The sequence below is a fragment of the Perissodus microlepis genome, chromosome 15, assembly GCF_051167445.1.
Source record: "Perissodus microlepis isolate ML-2025 ecotype Zambia chromosome 15, ASM5116744v1, whole genome shotgun sequence".
NCBI lineage: Eukaryota > Metazoa > Chordata > Actinopteri > Cichliformes > Cichlidae > Perissodus > Perissodus microlepis.
The window spans coordinates 20,129,596-20,154,552 of NC_140475.1; the positions used below are offsets into that span (position 1 = coordinate 20,129,596).

The window sequence follows — 24,957 nt, forward strand, 5'->3', positions numbered from 1 at the left end:
ATAATTGTCAGTAATATTGTTAGCAGGGCTTGAAACAAATATAACTGCTGTATATTATTGTGTTATATTGTAGCTTTAAAAAAAGACTCTTGCAGTGTAATTATATTACTAATTTTGTCCTGACATTGGCTTTGTAGATGTTAAATACACCAGATTAAATTAAAACCTGGTGAAGCTGCGTGTTACAGTAAGTCTATGAATTATGACTTTTTGTATTTTCTTTCATGTAGATCACACACAAGTCTACATATTTATACACACTCACACTGACACACCACCATACCGGGAACAAACTATCTGACCTTTGACCTCCAGAATTTGGGCAGCCGTTGAGGGATTGGGGAAGTTCATAGCTTTACATTCCACTCATTGGTTGGTTTCATTTGTTTACTCATTCAATTAGCAGGAAGCAGCAGTTGTTACATTCTCAACTGTGACTTCAACCACAAGGAAAACTTCAGCTGGGAGCAATGACAGCAGCTCTGCACCATCATACTCACCATAAAGTCTTACTGATGGAAGTTAACATAACCGACTTGTCAGCATAGTCTTTGTTTAACCCAGTATCATTGGGTATTACACTAATTTTTAATTTGGGGAAACATCATTTTCAAAAATCATGGTACTTATTATCCAACGTACAAAAGCAGAAACCTAATTTCCCATGTTTAAGAGAAAAAACTAAATAAAACAAAAACTTACAACTTGATATGGTGTTGATTATTGATTAGCATATTATTATTGTTAATAATGAAAATAAGAATAAAGACAAGTTACCAGGTAACCTGGTGCCACATAGGTTCCCCACAGACCCACCCCCAGTGTCTGGGTAAAAATGCACCGCTCAAACACAACATTAAAAGCCACATGTCTCCGTAAAGTGTCAGCCCATCGGGACACGGGACCTCTGAGGTCATCCTGTGGTGTATGGCAGAGTTACAGCAGGTGCTTTGGATCCTGTGTTTTAAAGTCTCACTTCAGCATATCTATATGTTAGAAACAAACAAACAAACAAAAGACTGTCATGTCCCAAGGTTTTCAGCAGAAGGCATGCGGCACTGTAAAATGAGACAGATCAATTCAAATAAATGGCATTTATATGGCACTATGTTGAAACATCAGTCGTCTCAAGGTGGTTTTGTATGGTAAAATATTAATGAGAGCTCCCTTAAGGCTTATATTAGACTTGAGTACCACTTGATGATGGTAAGGAGGAAGAATGACCTATTAACAGGAAGTGACCTCTGACCGATCTAGGTTCAGGATGTTCATGTCACCTTTCTTTAATGATGTGGCTGCCAGTGTAGTTAATTTGGACCAATATGCTAATACTTGACACTATTTTAAATTATTTGAAGGCATTTACACCCAACACTCCCAACAATGCAGACAAATCCAGAAATTTTAGAATAAAGTCATCATTTTTTTAACTACCATGTAAAAAGTTGTTTACAGACATGAGTTTGTCCTGACAAGTGAAATATTTACAAAATTAATTTCACAATAATTTAAAATAAAGCAACTAAATAGACATTTGACAGTATTTTGTCGCAGCATCATTTTCAAGGTCAACAATGAACTTTTATATGTTTTGTATTAATGTTCATGTGAATCACTGCAGTCCTTAAATAAAGTCACTTAATTGGAAATAATGAAGGAAGGAGTTTTGTAAAAAATTTCCACGACTATAATTACAGAGTTTTCATAGAGCACAGTATAATAGTATAATTATCAAAACTATAAGTGAAGATTTTTTTCATTTTTTCCAGCAGACGCCTGAGCTCCACGCTTCAGCAGTGTCCTTTGGTGTTCAGTAATTAGAAGCCCATTAAGGCGGAGGCGGAGCTCTGTGCTCGGATTGGTAGGAAGGAGGTGTCAGAATGGGTGTGTGGCGGGAGGAGGAGGAGGAAGGTCGGACGCTGTAGGGGTTCCCTTCAGTGTGAGTCCAGTGCGTAAAGAGCGCAGAGCGGCTCAGCGGAGAGAGTCTGAGAGTGTGCCGCTTTCCACCACTTCCTGGATTACTGTTTCAGCTCCGTCCGACCATACACGCTCTATCAATGAAGCTTGGTTCTTATCCGTGATTTCTTCGCCATGAGCTGCCTGGATGTGATGTACCAAGTGTTTGGTCCTCAGCCCTATTTCAGCTCCTACAGCCCCTATCACCACCACCACCAGGTACGGAACACACAGACATAAAGTGTTTTATAAGACTTATGTCTTCGCTTTAGGTTGCAAGCCACATGCAGAAACTTTATTTAAAGTCAATAAAACTTTATTACGCATAAACCCAAAAGATAAAGGCCATTAAAGCGCACAACCTAAACTTACAGCCCTTAAAAGCACTTTTTAAAAACAGCGCGCATTTAAAAACGTGTTAAACAGACAGTTAATCACCGCTTAGGATCTTATAAAAATGACTGTATCACTGCGCTACCTGCTGCAAGGCTCAAACTCGCTACACAAAACGGAAAGTGTAGAGAAGTTTAAAACGCAATTTTGCGTCAACAGTTTATGTTGTTTGCATTTATGTCACTGTTAAGTTACCTCATAGGTTATATATGTGGTATAGAGTCAATTGCAGTATTAGATAAACATTATAATTTAACGTGGTCAAAAGTACAACTAAAATAAAATAATAATAAAAAAGATTTAATGAAGACTTATTTGCTTTACAATCTTTTATCTCTTTACGTGTTTTAAAATGTATTTATTTATGTATTTATTTTCCTGCTTTAAAATATTTTTATGTGTGCTATTCAGACTGCAACAGACATTATTTGCTATGCGGGTTTTATCTTTAAGTGCAGTTGTTAAAGTAACATCAGTAAGTTTAAAGTAATATTGTCACTTTTTGAAAGTATATCTCAGATTGTTTTCAGCTTAAATGTCCTTCATCTACTAACAGAACTTTTCATATTATATTTGCTTCTGTCAGGGGACTTCTGAAGCCTGCTAGGGTCATAAGTTAGAGAGTGACTAGTTTTAAACAGGCTTTTCTAGACCTGTTAAAGAGCTTCTTTTTTACTCTTAAAAACTCTCAGTCAACATCTACACATATTTCGCATAGTGCCACAACTCACTTTGTCTGGTCTAAACAGCCTGGGGATGAGCCTGTTCCAGTTACACCACATGATTATAGTCTAGATTTTCAGTGCTTGCTAGACAGTAAATTCTAATCCTTTATTTTGTTTAGTCATTTAAACTGAATTAATCATATAACACAGTAATTATATATGCCCTGGTGTTACTTAAGTCATTTACATATTGTTTTAACACTATTATTTATATATTTTTATTTGTAATTATCAGTTACTATGCACACATTTAATACATTATTATATTTAAAACGACCACTTCACTTCACATGTTGATAATATCAGCATGTTCCAGTTTATTCATTCATACCTGGAAGTATTAGGTTTTTTTTTAAATGACCAAACACTGCAAAAAAAACCCGTTATTTTTTAAATTTCAAAATTAATGCCAAATTTGTAAGTTATTATAAAGTTTTAGACAATGCAGTCTCAGACAAGCAGATGTTAACTGGGTTCCTTTATCTTCCTCTAAAACCTGCTGTGTCCTTATAGAAATATATTTTTGATGTCAAATGTCATGTCAATACAAAAAATTATTTATGCATCAGAAGCATGAATATATTGTTTTATTACAATCATATAAATATATGTGTCCTTTTTAGAAGTTGGCTTTGTATTCCAAAATGCAAGACCACCAGGACAACGGCAGCCGGCTTGGCCCCCCGGCGATCAAAGAGGAGGACAAGGAGCTGCCGCCCGGTGCCGAGTACCTGAGTTCCCGCTGTGTCCTCTTCACTTACTTCCAGGGCGATATCAGCGCGGTGGTGGATGAACACTTCAGCCGAGCTCTCAGCCAGACGAGTGCATACCCCGCGTCGAGCAGCCACAAGGCCGTAAGAGGTGTGTAGTGTTTCTTTTTGTATATATGTATGTATACATACACACACATATGTGTGTATTAGTGGATTATTTTGGATTATTTTAGAGTTGTCAGTATTTTGAGAATTGTAGGCAACATTTCTCAACATTTCACATTTCTACTCATGAAATGCCTTAATATTCTCAGGTTGTGTGTGTTCTTTTTTCTGATGTTGACATTGGCGGACTCAGCTTTGTGGCCCTTTTCCGCTGGTGATACTTAAATATTCCTGCATATTTGCCACTTATTTCTTTTAGTGGAGTTTTATGCTGCTTTTCATTGTCTTTAAATATTAAAGTGATTGAGTAGAATCAATTATGCCCCAGGCATCTATTTACATGCACTGGTGTGATATTTTTAAATGTGTAATGTCAACTCCTCCAACTTTTTATAGTGTTTTTTTTTTAGGAATTGTCCATGTGTATAGAAAGGATAATGGAAAGTTGTGTGTCACGTATGTCCCCAAAACATGTGTATGTCTTTAAAATTGTAGGATTGATTTTAATGCCACCTTTTGCTGTGAACCATCACTAAGGATGATGAAAGCTGCTATTTAACTTTAGTGGTAGAAAATTACAAGTGAAATAACTGATAGTATCTATTAAATATAGGAAACATTATACATATGATAAATACAAATAGTACGATAAGTAGGTATTCAATAAGTAGGCGTAATTCAGCCTGTTCTTGTGAATAAAAAGAAGAATTTAGTCTATAAAGAAACGCCTCTGAAACAGCTTTCAGATTATTTAGAGGGAGAGACGTGTTTCATATGCACCACAAGTGTGATAATGGCCCATTGTGCAAATATCTTAAAATGAAAACAGAAGTTTTACTGACTATTACAGTAAAGTCACATAAATAGAATCATTTTTTATTAAAAAAAAAAAACATCATGCTCACCATAATTATATGTTGTGTCCTTCTAAGGGGGGAAAAAGTTTTTAATTGAGCCTTGACTTTGCATTTTCCGAGGAAAATTCAGTGGAATAATCCTGCTTCAACACTACCGTGACTTCATCAGAGTCAGAGGCCCAATTATAATCTGGCAGCTACACCCCCCTCCCTGCATGCTTTCAGTCCCTTTGCGCCTTTGCGTGGACGGTCCCCCACATTAAGTGCTATTCCAAACCAATTAGCCGTGAGTGGAAGTGGGTTATAAACCCACCAAAGCCAAAGCTGCACCAGTGCAGGCTTACTAACCACACTCTGTGAAGGAAATGAGATTGAAACGGAGCAGTTGCATTTTCCAATAAGTAATGGACCCGATCTTAATACATCCAGTCACTCCAGATGCTGATTACAAGTTCCTGTTTTGAGCTGAGAAAGGCGAGAACATCTCAGAGGTTGCCGCTACGATTCTACCATATCCATTAATTAAGCGATCCTTCAGCAGCCACAAGTGTGACTCTTCGTGGAGTTACACTTGTGACGGAGCGGGAGTGTGAAGGGGCCGGATTGGAATTGGACCGGAGAGCACAAAAACACAAAGCAAACTGATGATCAACCCACGCCTGATCTAATTGGTTTAGGCTAGAATTCTCAGGAAGTAATGAATCCAAGGCAAGGGGGGGGGGGTTGCCATAATTGGTGCCCAAGTGCAACGTCCCCAACACCATAAGAGAAAGAAGACGATGCAGATAAAAAATACTAAAAGAATTCAGTGAATTTTACGAGTCCCAAAGGAAATATGAGAATGAAATAACTCAACTACACCTGAGCACTCATGTCTGAATTTGTATTTTTTATTGTGTAAACTATGCCAACGAAAAAGAGATGATAACAAAAACATATGACAATATGTTAAGAAATCCACATTGTGTTGCTGCCAGTTATCTAATTCGGAGTGATTTAAATATATGCAACAACAGGAATACCTTTACAGGGTCAGATTAAAGATGGTGAGAGCTACATATTTATCCAAAGATATAAATTCAGTGCACAATTAAAAGTATTTGCCAGGAATTTTCTCATTTATTTTTTTGTATATCGCTTTTAATGACATTACATCTATCACAGGTTTCACTGAAGTGAAATCCTTTTTAGGGTCACGTTAACCGGTGATTCTTTCCATCAGCTAAAGAATTAAAAGAAATTGAATTGGTATCCCCATTAATATTCAGTTTTAGCTGTGTAAACATAAAGGGATGATAAAAGCTGACATAAAAGGATTCATTCCTTTATTATTTTTGAAATCTATGTTGAATTGAGTTGCTTTTCATTTCTTCCCGTTTAGCAAACACTTTTTAAATCCAGCACCTTTATGTAAGTTTTATCAGCAAAAAAATGACCGATTGTGAGTGAAGAAGGAATTTAAATTGTCGTACCATTTTGTAACAAAACTTACTATCCTCAAGCCTCACAATCATCATTATTATTATTACTCAGCAGCGCTCGCTTTAAAATTGCATCGACTATTTTGCAGTCATTGATTATCTTGTACATAAAATATCAGAAAAATGACCATCACAAACACCACATTGCCAAGGACACAGCTTCAAATTACATTTTTAAACTGTCTAAAAAAACAAACTGATTCCACTTACAGTGATATTAAAGAAAGAAAAGCAGCAAAATTCATATTAAAGGAGCTGAAAAGACTGTTTTTGTGCTTTTTTGCCTTAAAAAGATGATCGATAAGTTGCGATAAATTCAATACGCATACCATAAATTATGACGCTAAAAAAATGATCCTTGTTTCAAAACAACAGTCAAGAATGAACCTTCAACCACAATGTGTTAACATTATTCAAGCTACATACTTTTTAAAAGTCTAAATAAGTAGGTGTGACATACTTATGAAATGAGTTTCCTTTATTAATGTGCATTTCTATCTTCACAGATGGATCCTTTCCTATGAGCCAGAGAAGTTTCCCTCCGTCTTTCTGGAACAGTTCCTACCAGCCGTCAGTCTCCTCCACACTGGGCAGCGCTCTGTCGGCTCCCCACACAGAGCTCTCCTTTCCAGGTGACCCTTACTCCTCTGCCTCCCTGCACAGCCACCTCCACCAGCCCAGCCCCGATGCCTGGCACCCATCCCACCACCATCACCATCACCACCATCACCCTTACTCGCTAGGAGGTGCTATAAGCACCCAGAGCTCAGCTTACCCACGTCCAGGTGTTCACGAGATGTATGGCACAGCGTTCGACCCACGCTACGGCTCGCTGCTGGTGCCGTCAGTGAGGTCGCACCACCGCCTGACGTCCGGCAGCTCGGTACCGGGGCCCAGTGGCTCTCCCTGTGACCTCGGGGGTAAAGGGGAATCGGGGACGGGGTCGGCCTGGAGCGGTGCCTTCACGGGGGCAGGAACAGAGATTGGACTGAACATGGACACAGGTACTGCCAATTTTGAAGTTGATTTATTTTAGGATCTGCATAGAAAACTGCATCTTCTGTCCTTCAGGTAACAGAAAATTCAACTCAAGTGGGCACTTGAGCTAAAATAGACAGCTGGATGATGAACAGAAGGATCTCTCCTCATCAGAATTGCAACAACTGTCATATGCACTAAACAAATAGAACTAACAATAGGCTGAACTGCAGCACACATAGAAACTGTTTTTCTGCACAGTTATGACAAAATGACTTTTACACCAGCCTTTTAGTCAGCAGCCTATTTTTAGTAAAACAGTGATAAAACAATCATGAGCTTTGTGCTTGGGGAAGAGAGGCCCAGCAATTCAACAACCAAGTTTAATCAAAAATCTAAAATATTTTTGTTTGAGTAGAACTTCTTTCTTTGTAAAATAGTTCCGAACCAAGCACTGGAAGGTAAATTTTGCAATAAAAAAACCCCTCAGTTTAATTTTTGGATATCTTCTTGTCATCGCATAAGTTAAAAATAATCCTTTAACATGCAAAATTTCACATTTTTAGATATCTAAAGTTATTTGAATCCTATTCAAGGCCTCAGCTTTCAGATTAAGATGTATTACGCTTTCTCTATTAATGCTCTCTTAGCTTTTGTTATGAAACAATGCAAACTTCATGAATGGTTAGAGAAGAAAAACGAATTAATGGCAGAATCCTGCAGTGGATAAGGTTTAGTCTGCTTGCTTTGCCTCAGGGGTCGATGGGCAGTATTTTGGCGAGTTATGATGAGGCCCTCAAATTGCAGGGCTAAGACTTCCTTTAATGTCGGCTGGTCATTGTTTACTTAAAATGTTAGCTTAAATAAAGAGAGACCTGTTATGTTTTCCTTTATTTACTGTCATACATATTTTTGTCAGTATATGAGCCAAAAGCTCAGGTTTAATACTGCTCTAAACACTTGATTTTTGAAAATTCTTCCTAGTTTTAGGAATGAGTGTGGATATCCAAAAGAAATCCTAAAAGAAAGTTGGCTTAATCTGCTTGTGTAAATCATCCAAAACTACTCTAGTACTGAGTAATAATAGGACTGAGAAGTCCTCGGATATCAAAGATCTCAGAAAGAGTACAATCTTTAATTGGAAATTGAGATAAAAATGTTTTCCCACACTAAGAGATTCAAAGCAAACACATAAGAATAATTGTTTTATATTGATTTGTTGTTGTGAGGTTAGAACAGAACAGTCTTAATACAAATTGCAGACTGGATTGATTTAAATGCTGCGTCGCATTCTTCTCATTGGATTCGTTCTCATTGGTAATTAGTATTGGTGAAAGACACCGAGAACAGACGTATCTGTGAAGTGTGAGTTACTGGATTTTTTTCTTTTAAATACTGTTTGAGAAGAATGAAAGGGTCGGGAAAACTGTGTAATGGGATGCAAGGTTAACTTGTTATGAGGCTGAAGTAATTGAAACAAAATCAATCAATTGAGCTTAAGATGTGAGCTTACACTTTGACTTCGAGTCGATGAAAACCACCCGTGAAAACCAGTAAGTGACATTCATATTGACACTGATATCAGTCTTTTAAATGGATTTTCTGCTTGTTTGTGCAGATGTTGAGCTTGGTTTGTCAAAAAGCGCACTCATTTAGAAAACTAATTAATAAATGAGGCTGCTCTAGCATTCATTATAACATTCTCTTTCTGTGTATCTCTCAATATCTAATTGGGGGGAAAACAGCTTTAGTAACATACTGTGAAAAGCAGAATGAAATAACGATCTGTTTCCCTGCCTGAGATCAACTTACACAAGTGGTTTAAACCAACAAACTGGCTGTCAATCAGCACCTTAACACCAGCTGTCAACTTTCTTTTCTGTTGCTGTCGCGCTTTCATCCCCCTCTGCCTCGGGCAGTTCCTTCTGCTTTTATCAACAGGGCATTTGCGCCTCGTTTTCTAATCTTTTCGTCCCTTTTCCTTCTCTGTCTTTTCTTTTCCTGCTTTTCTCTCCTTTTCTCTCAGGTCTGCCAGCACAGGATAAGAGCAAGGATTTGTACTGGTTTTAGAGACCACTGAGACCCCCCTCCCCCCTCTTCTTGTCTACTACTTCGGCTGTAGCCACTTTCCTGCACTCCTGCTCTACTCTACTGCTGTTGTGGGATGACTGACATATAAATTGACAGATAGACAAAAACAGTGAGGCAGCAGTTTTTTTTTTCCTGCTGTAACGGCTTCTGGTTTACTTGCAGCTCTGTGTTACGGCGGACTGTGCAGCAGCAGTGCAGCCCTGCTGAGCTGAACGGCAACAGTGTGGATACACAGCGAACATGGAAACAAAAGTGGACTCGCAGAGGGGAGAGAGAGAAAATATGATCTTGATGGATATGGACAAAGACAAGACTCTTTGTGCTTCTGTAACAGGCAGGGACAACATTCCTAAAGTGGAAAAAGTCTTTGGACAGACGGACAGAGACACATGTGCTGTCGGACTCCAAAGACTAGCGCCTGAAAGGACTTGGCAGGACTTCCCTCACTGGGGCAACTGGGCTCAGACACTAGGAGTGTGTTATGGCTGGAGGAAAGGCCACGCTGGTGTCAAGGAGGCAGCACAGCAAGATTTTGGCAGAGAGCGAAGGGAGGAGGACAAACTTTTTGGGTATACATGGAGTAATGTTTCATCCGGCACAACACAGTACACATTAAATGTAACCCGAATGAATGAATTTCAACTGATATCAAAAGATATTTAAGCCATGATTACAACTTCAAACCTTAGAAATTTAAAGAGGCATATTTTTCCTGGCTTGTAGCGCTAAATATCCATCTTAACTGTTTTGATGTGAGATGCCCAGTTTTTTATACATCAGCTGCCTTCTCCTAAAATTGCACTAAGTGACAATGTGGTGTTTAAAGTGGCAGACATAGCAGCAGTACGTCATTCCAGAAAAAATGAGCACATCATATTTTTTTTAAATCCACCATCTAGAACTATTTCCTCTCTACCAAATTCAGGCCCTGTCTTTTCTTAGTTTTTTTCCCCATGTGCCACATGGAAACTATGTTCAGCAGGTGTAGCTTGGCACGAAAAAAGCAAAACAAAACAGGCTTCTGGGTCATGATTTATAGAAGGAGACACAATTGCAGTTTTTTAAAATATCCACATTATTGGTGCTTTGAACATCACAAGATGAATGCTGTGTAGTTCCACTGAATTCAAGAGAAAGGCAGCTAGTATCTCCAAAACTGGGAAAATATGGGAAAATGTGTGAGGTTCCTTTAAGTGTGCTCATACTTTTTAAAGATGAAGCAAACTGTTGTCTCATATGGCACTGCGCAAAGTTAGGGCTCAGTAACACAGACCTGAAGATCAATCAGTAATCCCCGCAACCTCTAGTCGTGAGGGACAAATGTGGATTCGTTGAGCCACTGGTGAATGGTTGCTTGTGGTTGGTGGCCGCCACCAGGTAAATCGTTGCCCGGAGATGCTGACTCATCTGCAAAGACTTGCCATTCACTCGCCAGGATGATGTGAAACTTAATAGTGTGAAGCTGGAACTGCCTTCAAAGTAAAAGTGACTTACTACTGAAACCAACTCAGTTTAAAGTGCACAGTTTTTACTTTAAGGGCCAAAGGTCTCCATTTCAAATTTGCATCGCAGTTTTGACAGTTTCACTTTGCTTTTTGAGTAGTTGGCGAGTGTTAACAGACAAGTCAGCATGACTGAGGAACTCTGCTTTTGACTGAAGCAATCGCAAGGAAGTTTTTAGTGCTGCGCTGTATATCTCCATGTAACCATTTTGACATTACCAACCTCAAAAAAACAGCTTTCAGTCAAAATGCACACTTCAGCATAGCTAACCCAATGTCACCGCTTGGCGTCTAGGCCTGTGTCACTGAGGATTTAATATATATGACAATACCACAACAAAGATGTTGGAAAACAAATCAATATCTTTACAAAATGTAGGAATGCAGACTTTGTTGCCTTTGAGTGCAGCAGGCTGTTAGCTCAGTAAGCATAGATTTGATGATTCCAAAACAAGTGCATTTGGTTTAAAATTTAAAATGTCATCAAGGTTACTGCAGGAGCATTACATGTTGTATCACGTGCTGAAATTATTACACCAATTATACTGCAAGGTTTTGCTTCCTTTCTGTTTTATTTGTGTTTATACTGAAAATCTCAAGGTTCAGGAACTTCCTGTTTTCTTGGCATATTAAGCACATTGTTGGCCCTGACAGGAAAACCTCTTACACCAACATGTGATGTAAAGGTCTGTAAACATTTTATTTGTAGTCCAAATTGAATCACACTTTAGGATAAATATCACACTTTTCAAACTTCACCAAATCAGTGCTTGCTTGAAAACGCTGCCAACTGCTTCTTTTTGGTCATAACCCAAACAAAAATAACCCAAAATACACTATTAAAGGGGACCTGTTATTGCTTTCTTTACTATTTTTGGTCATTCACAATAATTCACACATTTTTTTCTTTATGTTTTGCATGGAAAATTGGAAATAGGAGCAGTATAGTGGAGCATGTGCAAACACAAATGCAAAGTTTGGCCATTATGAAACAGCTTGAAAGTCAATATTTGGTATGACCACCTTTATTCTTCGATATAGACTCTTTTAGGCAGTTTTCTTGTTATTTCTTGAAGTAGTCTTCAAGGATAGTTCTCCAGGCTTCTTGAAGGATATTCAGAACTCCTCTTTGGATGTTGGGTGCTTTTTGTCATGATGAACCCACACTGCTTCAGTAATATTGAGCTCAGGAGCGGCAAACTCATGACTGGTACCGTTCCATTGTGTGATTTTCTATTCAGGTGTGCTTTCTGTGCATTGGCACACCTGAATAGAAGCCATTGCCAATCAAATGCTTTCCAGATGGTGTTGCATGGTGTGTCAAAATCCAATAGTACTTTTCTGTGATCATAATTCCATCAATTTTGATAAGATCACCAACACCACTGGTTAAAATGGAGCCTCAAACCATGACAGAGCCTCCACCATGTTCCTCAGATTGCTGGAGACACTCATTGGTGTCCTTACCTCATCCGTACATGTAGAAAACGATTTGAACCAAAAATGTAAAATTTCGATTTTTCACTCCATAAGAATTGTTGCCAGTGATTTTCAGCTATGTCCATTTCATCAACCCTTTCTCCCTATTTCCCTTCCATAAGAGTGGCTTCTTGACAGCCACTCTTCCCCTGAGACATTTTCTAATGAGGCTTCAGCAAACAACAGATGGATCAGCTGAAGGGCCAGATTCATCTCCAGGTCCTGTGTTATATTTTACACCTTTCACTTCTTCTTTTGTCCTTCATTTGTCAGGTTTCTTCAATTTTGTTTAAGACAGTGCACATCATGGCAGGAGATTTAAATTCTTGAGCTAGTAGGTCTTTGGGAATCACCTTGTTGGTGCAAAAATATGATTTTATTCCTTTTAAACTGTTATCTTTGGTGTTTTTCATAGATTCAGCTATAGGAGTGTGCTTATGCAGCAGCTTGCTACTAGCAAAGTGCCTACTGTAGATATACAATTTAAAACTGGTTCTTTACTAGGTTGTTACTGTAGACACAACAGTGGTTAATGCTTTGAGTTAGGTGCCTTTTTATACTTGAATGATTTAAGGGTTCTCTGAAAATGGTCAGGTACAAGGACTGGACTAAAAATGAAAGAAAAAGCAGGAAAATGGCCAAAGAAAACAGTGATTCATGCAAAGCTACTCTGGTAGAGTCCAAGAATGAAAGTTCTAAGCTGTAAATAAGCATGATAGGTCCCCTTTACACAACGATAACTCATGTCACAGAAAATATACTGTGAAATGGCAATACATTTACAGGTTAACTGAGACATTTGGTGTTGGTTGAAAAACCACTTAAAGTGGATTAAAGCATGTTGCCATGGTATATATGTAATGTAAAACTACTTGATGGGTCGAACTGCATAACCAGAGCCTTTTACCTACCGCTGATAGACTAGGAGGGACATTTCTACGACAGCATCAGATTGACCTCTAAACTTCACTGCAGAGTGGACTGTGCTTACCTCTTTGTTATGAGCGTTTTATGAAACTGTATGGCTGTGTCAGCAAAAGAAATGTGAACTTCACACGAATGGCTGCTGAGTGAGAGAGAAAGAGTGGCGAGGTCTTTCAGATGAATGAGGAGAACGTCGGCTATTTGAGGCCACTTGACTCTTTCTCTCCCTCCTCTCATGCAGCTGTCATCGACAACTGCTCTTCAACTCAGCGAACACACACATGGACGCACACTGTCCTACTGTGCAGTGTCCGAGCCAGGCCCACGGACTCGATAAAGGGAGCATTTAGTGTGAGCAGAGTCCCGCCCTACTGGGACAACTGGTGCGATGTAAGTGGAGGGAGCAGAGGACGAACACACAACTGTCAAAAGTAATTTGTGAGCTTGGATGTATGTACAGGCGTGTGTCTATTTCTATATTTACAAGGGTCACAATATCCAGCCAGCCTAAAAACTGACAACAATTCAGGCATCATTTTGTCGTTTGCACTCTGCTAATTGTAAGATGTGGATTAATAGCATTATTTTATCTGGGTTTAAGTGAATTTGCTTACAGAAATACTGTGTGTGAGGCTGCAGCCTGATATAGCTTCTGTGTCCTATGTCTTTGATTTTCATTGTCCAAATTACACACAAGACAATTTGCTTAAATGTAATGAACATGGCTTTGGTAGTGAAGCCTGTTTCTGTCCTGCATGGTCCACGGGAAGTATCTGGTTACACTGGGAAGTGGATCAGAAAACTTGTTTTGAGCCTTCTCTTAAACAAAAGCTAACAGAAACTTGGTGGCAGTCTCCTGAAAAGGTAAAGTTAGCAGTTGGTTAACAGCATAAATTTGTATAGTTAACCGAAATTAAAACTGACCAAAGAATCATAAACCATTTCAGTGTAACCCCATCAAATGGATTACACTGAAAATAAGCTAATAAAATAAGCTGAAAGTAAGTTTAAAAAAGATTTCATGTTTTTCCTTATTTTCTGTTATATATACAGTTAAATTTGGGAATGTTCACATTCACCAAGGCCTGTGGTTCAAATAATGAGGTCAGCATGCGAACAAGTAATCCATGTGAGCCAAAATCTCAGGCTTCAGTTTCAGGCAGTTTTTTTCCTTCTCCTGGTATGAGATCAAAAAGATTGGATATTGCTAATGTGGCCATCTGCTGTTAAACCTTTATGTTTAAAAGAAGCAGCAAAGAGGAAAAAAAATAGATAAATTGGCTTGTTTCAGACAGAGGATCATCTGAGAGAGGCAGGGCCAGGATAACATAAATAAGGCTTGTTTTGAACTACAAAGCTTATGTTTCTCAGTCAGTGGCTCATTCATTAGCTTCTTGACTTCCAGCTGAATTTCTTTCACAATTACAGATGTTCAGCGGGGAAAGTTTTACGGGACACTTGCCACCTTGAATTCACTGATTCCTCCATGCCATTTGAAACCACCCCGGCCTCCTCATTATGTACTCTTGGCATTGTTGACTTAGCATGGTTCTCAAATTTTTCTGAGATGCCCTCCTTGAAAAGCTAAGAAACACTCCCCCTGTCTTCTCTCTCCAGCTGTGCAAATTTGATTGATAATCTACAACCACAGGGGCACAACAAATAAAAAAAATCATGTTAAATTTGACTGACAACATACTAGTAACATAAAGTAAATATTTATTAAGGCAGGAGAAAGTTTGTCCCTGCTGATATCGAGCTAGATCACACCGTTTTTCATCTGTCCAGCCACATTTGGTACTGTAGGTCCCGTCTAAATTCACTCATTGTTTTGGATTTTTGTTTTTTAATAAACACAAAAGAACTTTTCTTGAATGTGCCACGCTTTTTTTAACCAGCTGTTTTTGGCTGTAATACTTCCTGGAGGAAGAATGCAGGTCTCAGACCTCTTGCAGTTTTACATCATGTTTTGGCTGTGTTTTTATTAAAAACAGCAATAAAAAGAGAGAAAAAAAGCATTTGTCAGGCCAGTAATGCATTTAAAACAAGTCCTTACAAGAGTAGCAATGTGTTATTTTGCATCGTGTGTATCTGTGTACGTCTGAAGTGACCACCTCTGCAGCCATTTATGTGAAACTGTGAAATACTACTCTGTCATTTTGTAAAATACCGTTTTCCGGGTACATTCTGTAAATCAACAGCCACAGCATGCAGCAGTGTTCTCTGTGAATATATTGATATATGACCTGAAGTATTGTTTCTGTCAATCTTGCCCCAGTGTAAAGTCTTTGTTTGTATTTGCTTTCTGCCTGTAACTATAAAGTGACAGCTCTGTCAGGTTCAAAGATGTATCGGCTCTCTCCTCAGTGGCTGCTGCTCTGTTATTTTCTTCAAGCAGTGAAATGCCAAAAAGGTTTGAACAGAGTTTACCGCTGAATAAATAAAGCACTGTTCAACATTAGAAAGCTTGCTTGTGGTTAGCTGTCCACTCACATTATCTATGTACTGTTGAGACTACTTGTGAAGTTTCTATCTGTCTATCTATCTTATAAGCATCTCAAATAAGCAGTTTCCTCCATAACCCATGTACGAATTATTCTATATTCTATGCTCTCTTCCTTTTCTGTGTGTGCGTATGTAAAATATTTATTGCATTTTCTAACTTTTTATTACAAACTGGTGTGAGATTGTGTTTCAACTGCCCCCACTCCCCAAAACGAAGACTTGGTCTGTACTCAAGGCTGCGGGTTTTATTCCCACTACTTCCCCCACTCTCCGTGTTTTCCTTCATGTTATTCCACTGACAATATCTGACAACACGAATTTCCTGGTTTTCTGCTTCTCTGCTTTGCTTTCATCGTTGCAAAAAGCAGAGATGAGATCTTTTGCTTTCCTTTTGGAGTTAATGTATGACAAACTCCAGCTTGCACTGGGGTGGTTTGCAGCTGAGTGTCACGTCTAAGGCCACAGTTCTCCACTGTGAAAGAGTGGAAAGTGTAGAAAAATTTACACCACTAAATATGAGAATTATAATCCTCAAAATTCTGCATTTTTACTATTATTTTCTATTAGAATTAAAACCGAGAGGTTTGTAAACCTATTGGAGGCTTTATTAGTTTTATCCACTTAAACCTTTTTATTATCTACGTTTTTGATTCTCATATTCCACAAAGACCCTCCCAGCTCTGCTTCTGAATGGCTGGCATTCACTGCCTGGTTAGTGTTAAGGTTGGCCACTCATTGCCAGAGTAAGGGTGAATATTGTGGAAATACAAACGAGTGGCAGGACGGAAATAAGTGTCAAATGTCGGCAAAATCATCAGTATGAGTATTTTACTACAAATATTTAACCTTTGGGAATTTTATTTACTAAAGAGAAAATCTATTAATTTTGGACCCTGTTATGTTTAGAATATTTTCTTTGACTTGGGATCATGGATTTATTGAGAGCCGGATACAGTGATGCAGGGATTAGATTGTTGTAGCCCAAGTGGGAATTGAATTTAGTGAAATTTAATTGGAGGGGATACTTTTGGATAGATGTAGTGCTTAAAAGCCCATTTCCAATGTAATGGATGATTAAATGACTAAAAAGTGATTAAAACGGAACATCTGAAAAAACAACTCTTCTGGTTTTTCAGGACTGTAAAGAGAAAGCTCGTCTTTTAATGTTGTGAATGTCGACCAAAAAATCTGATTCAAATTCCTCGCAGTGCTCCTAACCTGACTGACCTGATTGTGCCCAGTTGATAAAAGCCATTCAGTGAAGTAAACAATGTTTGTGTTGCTTTTCTGAAACTCCAGTTGCCCTTGCAGCCTAAATGACTGGTCATCCATCTGGCTCTGATGATTTCCTCTGTGACAATACATACATACAAAAAATGCTCCCTAAATGCACTCACTCAGCTTTCAATCATCCAGAAGGTTTAGTGATGAGTATGAGTTGTTTGTGGGTACCCATTTAGGAAGGAGCTACCAAATGTATGCTTTAAACTTTCTCATCACAAGTCTTTGACGTAACTAATGGGGGAGGGTAAAATTAAGTTGGCCAATGTTTATTTATTTATGATCTTTTGCACTTTAACATTGAAAGATGCGCGTGGGGTCCTTAAAGATTGTAGCTGTCATAAAAAACACAGCAGGAAGCTGATGCTTGGCTGCAGGACTCGACAGCAGTACATCTGGCATGTCACTTAATTTCATGCGTGATTTAAATTTTTCAAATACCAAAAAGATATGTTTACTATGGCATACCAGGCAGCTTAAATGTATAATATTATTGACCACTAATAGCTCTAAGCAACATATTGAGAAGAGGGGCTGCCAATATTAACTGGATACATTCTCACTCATGGTTGTTATCATATGAGCACATCTATTAAAATTAATAGTGCACAAATAACACTGTTCAAGCATCACTGTAATAAATGTGCAAAACATGAACTATTTCTTACACTAAAGAAAGTGTAAGAAACTCTGCAAATGTTTTATTTATTTTTGTTTTCTTATTAAGAAATTAAATAATTTCTTAATCTCCAGCGTTCACACTCACTCGAGGAGTTGGAAGCACGGTCCTGATAAGTTCATGAGGCATGAGGCTGTCCCACTGTCAAATCGTGAAGTGGATGAAGTGGCCCTCTGTCACACATCATGTCGCTCCTGCAGTTTTGTAATTACACAACGTTTATAGTGCTGGGATGCTAAAAACAGTAGAAGCTTGCAGGCATTCGAACGTTTTAAAGAGACAAAAAAAGTGAATTAATGTGAAATCAATGAATTTCAATTTTTGATTAATCATGCTGGTTGATAAATAGTGAGGTATATTGATTGTTTGATAATTACCAATCGTCTGCTCTGCCGCTATCTTCCAAAAAGTCCAACCCCGTTTAGGATACTACAGTTCTGTGATATTACAAAGTGCTGCCATGTTCCTTTTCATACTGTTTTGAGCCCCTCATGAATAAACAGGTGCACATACAAGAGAGTAGGGCTGATCCAAAGCTGGAAGACGGTTTATATGGGTCAGAGCAGGGACAGCAGTCTAGATAGAGATGGCTAGACCTCCCTCTCCTTATCTTCTACTAAATCCTCCAGGACAGCAAGGTCTTCACAAGCTAACCAAGAAACCTGATCTCTCCCATGTCTGCTGCGCCTGCCTCATCATAGACCCTCCTGGAAAGATAGCCAGAAAACACTGACCAGGAGGCTTTTTAATCACGTGTATGGATGACTTTAACAAGAAGGTCCAGTCTGGGCTTTCCTTATCTTGAAGTGAAACCCTTTGAAACTACTTCACTTCATTGCTCTTCATTGGCACAGGTGAAATTAGGAAAATAAATCAACGGTTTTGTGGGTGTGGTTCAATACAGCGTCCATATCCTTGCAGATGCTACATCAGTCCTATGGTTCCCTCTTAAATAACATCTAGAGGATTCTGGTAGTTTCTATACTAAAACAGTAACAACCATTCTAAAAATATTCAGGCTGGACTGTCAGCTAAATAATAGGGCTGTAATACACAGCTGTATCCTGTGCTCCTTTCACGACTCTGTCCTTGTAAAATATGTGAGTATTGGGCTTCAGACAAAAACAGTCACATGAATGGAGAGAAATTTGTGATTCAGGAAGGGAAGGCCCATATTGTGTACTGCTATGGAAAAAAATGTTTAAAATGCTGCTGGGAAAGGTAAAGAAAATTTGAGAGTCAAATCAAAGACAGAGACAGTTTTAGCTATGTTCTCCTTCTCATGGCATGCCTGTGAATTTTCAGTTTCAACTGTGAGGAAGACAGCTGTAGGTTAATGTCAGCATCTGACTTGAGTGACGACAGAAAGAAAAGGGATGGAGAGGGTCTGATTCTTGTGTTGTCATTAACGCAAACATGCCTGTTTCAAAAAAAAAAATTATGTTCTTTCATCTTTTTGTACTTTTGCACGATTCATAAGAAAAAAATCACTTCTTTCCACAAAGAGTTAATTCAGCCCTCCTGAAGAATAGGACGGCGTAAAGCTCTTCTAATTGTATGAGACACAGGGACGAGGTTAAGGACAAGAGCTGCTCTTTAATCAAAGCACAGAGAAGGATGGAGTGCATCGTTTTTATTTTAGTAATCTGGTAACAGCGTTCTGTCTGTCAATTGAAGCACCATTTTTGTACATATTATGGTGTGGCTGTGGCTCAGGAGGTAGAGCAGACCACTTACTAATCGAAAGGTTGGTGGTTTGAAGCCCATCCGCCTCCATCGTGGTTTTGATATAACGTAGGATTGTAATTGTACTTTTGTAAATACCTATTTTCTGGCAGTTTTTTTTTTTAAAAACATACCTAAAATCTAGTAAATGTGTATATTTATTTATGCATATTTATATTTCTATTATCTATCTTCTCTCTTAATTTGAAACGTTTGAATTGTGTCTTTTCTGCATTAATACAAGAAAATACAGCAGAGAATGACTGATTTTCTCTATATTTTTTCTTAATATCAGCCTAAAATTTGCAGTTTTACATAAGGTGGGTTTTTTTTAATATATACTAGTTTTTTGTACAGAAAAGTCTTGGGAAATCACATACTTTTTTTTAATTTACTTGCCTCCGGGAAGTTAAATTGTATCTTTAATATTAATTTTTAAATATTTGTGAAATATCAACGAGAAATGAAAGCAAATGTTGGTAAAAATATTCAGATTTTGACCACAGTCTCTATAAAAATGGATATTCCATTATGTCACTAGGCCAATTTTAAAATTATTTTTCACAATTTTAGTGCCACTCAAGCCAAAACGAGTGAATCAGAGCTACAATCAACAAGCTCTCAAGAAGAAGTAAAACTTGCAGGGTCCTTTAGGGCCTCACTCAGTCAATATACTATGGTGGAGGCAGAAACTCAGCAGGAGCCCATGTGAGATGTGTTATACAGTCAAAAACATCCCCAATCCACGGACCAGCTTCCTGCTGTCAACCACCTCCTTTTTTACAAGATCTATTAAATTTTTGTTTTACAATTATATGTAAAGTGGGGTGATCGTGGCTCAAGAGTTGGAAGTTCGCCTTTGTAATCGGAAGGTCGCTGGTTCAAGCCCCGGCTTGGACAGTCTCGGTTGTTGTGTCCTTGGGCAAGACACTTCACCTGTTGCCTACTGGTGGTGGTCAGAAGGCGCCAGTGTCCGGCAGCCTCGCCTCTGTCAGTGCGCCCCAGCTACAATGTAGCTTGCCATCACCAGTGTGTGAATGGGTGGATGACTGGATGTGTAAAGCACTTTGGGGTCCTTAGGGACTAGTAAAGCGCTTTACAAATACAGGCCATTTACCATTTATAGTGAAAAAAAAAACTTGTTAACTAGCTCTGGTCATGGTTATTTAAATGTGCCATCCATTTAATGAAACCAAATCTGACCTAATCCTCAAGCACAAATTTGTTACTCTGTGTTCATGATAAGAAAAATTCTTACAGTCAACTCAGTGTTGCTTTCTGAATTCATGAACTCATGTTTTCGGTGCTGCTGGGAGGCCAGATTGTCCCATCCTGTACTTTTCTGATGTTGAAAAACCAAAATTAGACATGTACTGAGAAGAAATAATTTAAAGAATTTAATGATTGGTGGTTGCATTCAACTGGTTGGAGTCGGCCCTTGTTGCACATTTGTTGCTAATTTTTATGTTGATTTCACTTCTTGTTACTTGCTGCTGCGATGATACAGCTCTACCACAGCGATCAGTGCAATTGTTTTCTTCTCATCAGATCCCTATCACATGTCTGCTTCTGTCTGCCCCGCTAAAATCTTCATGGCCCGTTGAGGAATTCGAAGCCTGTTAATTCCTCTGAGCTCCCGAGACACTTGCTACTACAGTCATTCCACATTTACTACACATTAACAACACATTTATTGCCAACACTCAAATTATATGACCAACTGCCAACCAAATCCACGTTGTGGAGATGATTTCATTTCAGGAAACTAAAGCAAAAGCAACAAGGCTTTCTAAGCTATATAAGCTTTTACAGTCAAAAAACACATTTTTTTTTAGCACATTGAATGTTAAGTCTGGTTTTTTCTTTAATCAATGAACTGTAAAAGTAAACAATATTTTTACACTTATATACAATGCCCCACAATGTAATAAAACTCAGCTTTATTACCTGGTAAGTGGCAAACAAAACATAAGGCAGAGAAGAGCTGGAACAAACTAGCAGACAGGAGTATACACAACATGAGGGGATATCACAATGACATGACAAAGAACAAAGGGAAACTGAAGACTTAAATACACATGAGGTACTTAGGGACATGCACCAGGAAATGCAGATGAACTAAATCTAACTAACGAGACAGGGAGAGCAAAAAAATCCCACTAGACATGAGGACAAGATCGCAACAGAAGCTGAAGACAGAACACAGAAGAGACAAAGACAGACTGGACATGAAAAAGGGACATGAAGCAAACAAGAACCACGAACTAGTAACATAAGTAAGCAAAACTCAAAGGCCCTAAAAAACTAAAAAATAAGTATCTCATGAATGAATAACAAATCCAACAGAGTGAAAAACCACCGATAGAAACTGTAAAATGTAGATACTCTGTTGTCCCTGCCATGTCACCAAAGAGCCGGTCATTAGATGAACCAGGAAACATTTGAGCCACTTGGACTGTTGCATTCACACTGTAGATTTATAACTTTCACCTGTGCAGTCGGGGTGAGGGGGGAACTACAGTAATGTAGAAAAGCTGTAGGTCAGATGAGCAGACGATGGTTGGATTGGCCGTAACACTGTGAAACTTGAGCGTGCAAAGTAGAAGCAGACGTGTTAAAAAAAAAAAAAAAGATTATTCATGAGTTTTTATGTGTGTGTTGTGGCTCTTTTCATATTCATTCAAGTAGAGGCTTGGTTTAAATAGCTGCCCAGATGTGTTACCAGGATGATCACGAAATGCAGAGTGTTGCTTCCAAAACGATTTCATTATAATGCATTTATGACAGCAGCTCTGACTCTGACAATACACTGGGTGCATGTCTGACATGTCTTATTTTCTCACATAAAGTCATAGATTACTCATTTATGGATGACTCTGCTCAAATCAGATGCTTGTTATGTTTGTCAGCAGGAAAGTTCTGGAGTGCCCTTTGGTAGACAATCTATTTAACATCGACACTAATAGCATGGTTAAAGGGTGTTGATCCTATCTCTTCCATATTATTTCTTTTATTGGCTGTTTTAAGTGCCAATACTGATATATTCGCAATTAGCTAATATCAGCCAGTATATCAGGTCTGCAAATATGTTAGACTTGCTGTAATTTTCAGTGGGTTTTTGTCCTTCACACATCTTCAAACGTCACCATGAGCATTTCAGAAGCACTGCTAAAATCTGCACTGTGTATTTTGTTGTGAAAATTGGCTGGATTTTCTGTATCTGTGGCACATCTGGAGGAATATCAACCATTGTGTGGTGTGGGTGTGTTGAGCTGACACAGCCAGACTATAAGATGGCTCTACAGATCCCCACACTGAATGTTGAAATTCATCCAGAATTAAAGATTTAGGGCTTCAAATGATGACCTTGATAGTAAAGGTCACAAGTTTTAACAGGGAGTCAGTTATTTACAGGAATTTCTTGAGCATGATTATGATGAACAAAATGTTTGACTTAATTTATGTTACTTGGGATGCTGAGACTTTAATGCCCTAGTAATCAAGATTTTATATCAGGAAAAAGAATTTCTCTGTTTGCTAATTTTATGTTATTTATGCTAGGAGCCCAGCATTACTGATGAACGCCCACATACCTAATCAACAATAGAGTTTTAGCTGATGAAAGCGGTCACTTGTAGTGACAGAGTGACAAAGACTAATCACTGGCTCTACAGCTCTTACTTTTTTAGTTTCTTTTACCTTGTCAGCTTCAACACTCTCATCAACCATGTTTCCTGCTGCCCCTGGCAGTTGTTTTCAGCAGAAAACCAGTGGCTCGAGGCGACAAGTTCAAACGTGTTCTGCTGTCATTTTGGTGGAGAAAGCTGATACAGCCAAAATCAAATTGATTGTTTAAAAAAAATAGGTGGAATTTAAAAGTTATCTGCATGTACTCAAAAGCAATCAAAATTAATAATAGAACATAAAAAATACCTGTAAAAGGGTATAGTGTTGGGAGAAAATAAACAAAAATGGGTTGTTCGTTGCTCATATCTTAACAATAGTAGTATTGATAGTTTAGTTAGTTACTGTCTTGGAACTGTGACCACATAATTTCCTCTGGGATTAATAAAGTATTCTGATTCCGATTGATTATACTGTTGTCTAGTAAATATACAAAATGCTAATTTTGCTTCAATGGCATGTGTCTTTATGCATTCATCTTAACATGATACATTTGATGTTTACGTTTCTTGAAGATAAATTGAAAGCATTTTCATGTTTTCAGTGCATATATTTCTTTTTGTTGCCCCCCTCCCAAACCTTCCATGTTTCAGTGTATGATCTCTGTAGCTGGAGCAGAGCACAGCTAAGTGAGGCTATCTGATTTCTTCTCCTGTTTACAGGAGAGATGGGGCGGAACAGCCCTTTAACAATGGAAGAGTGAATCCTCCTGCTCTGCTTTGCAGCATTCCCCACATTTCTACCACACTTTGCTACAGTTTCTTATGTGCAAAGAGAAAGATACAAGCAAAAGAGAGAACAGATGATGGACATTTTGATACAAATGATTCACAGAAAGTGGATGAGTACTAAGCACTATTTACACCATGATGCTTTTGTCAGTCACAACAAACAACCTAAGTATTTTCAACATAATATTAAATGGTATTATTATTAATTTCAATCTGCTAGTCACGTACAATTAGGACCACAAGTTTTTGCAATTTTTTTTTTTGAAATTGTGTGATTGTGTTGTATTAACTGTTTCGTGGCCAGGTGAAGCCTGTTTTCTCCTTTAACACGAAAGATTAAGACTAAAGATCACTGGTTGTAAAATAGATGGCAAAAATGTGGAGTGACAAACTGACTGATGAAACCAAGATCAACTTCAGCCAGAACAATAAAATGAGAAAAGAGAAACACCACATGAACAAATACATACAATGGTTATGAGGCAAGGTTATGGCATTTATGGAGCAGGGTCACCAGTGTTTATTGACGATGTGACTTTCATGACTCTCTTGAAGAAAGTGTTCGTGTTAGTGTGAACTTAATTTCAGAGGAATATTCACACTTTCCCTCAAGCAGGTGTCTTCTCTTAACTTATATTTGGCTATATTTGAAATAGTATTTCATTGGTTTCCTGACACATCCAACACGTGAGGTGGACACTGGCATCCATATGTTTTGATTGTATTGCATGTTCCATTATAGAGAAATAAATAACCAAATGTCAGTAACATTAAGGCTTTTTTAGTCATAGAAAATTAGATGACATGGCAAACACCTACTTGCATCAACAAACCCAGTGACAAGATACATTTATAAAATACATTAAAGGGTTGATTTGCTTGTCATGAGCAACAAACGTGGAGGGCCACGTCGGGTGGAAACACAGCTGCAGTTCTTGTTACCCAGAGTCTGAGTGCCAGAGCTGTCAGCTGTGGGGTAAAACAAATCCTGGTGCTGAGCGCACGCTGACTGACTTTTATTGAGGTGTTTACCTCCCACATACATGATTTCCATTGATTCAGAAGTGGAAACTGTAACGCTGAAACGC

The 24,957-nt window shown here is 38.4% G+C and overlaps 1 protein-coding gene across 1 annotated transcript; it reads left to right on the plus strand.

Moving 5' to 3' along the window:
- Positions 1 to 1,958: 1,958 nt before the first annotated feature.
- vgll2a (vestigial-like family member 2a) lies at positions 1,959 to 15,700 on the plus strand. Its single transcript, XM_084954206.1, has 4 exons — positions 1,959 to 2,175; positions 3,698 to 3,935; positions 6,797 to 7,294; positions 9,295 to 15,700. The coding sequence occupies exons 1-4, from the start codon at positions 2,092 to 2,094 to the stop codon at positions 9,336 to 9,338; spliced, it is 864 nt and encodes a 287-aa protein (XP_084810332.1). The 5' UTR covers positions 1,959 to 2,091; the 3' UTR covers positions 9,339 to 15,700.
- The last annotated feature ends 9,257 nt before the right edge of the window (positions 15,701 to 24,957 follow it).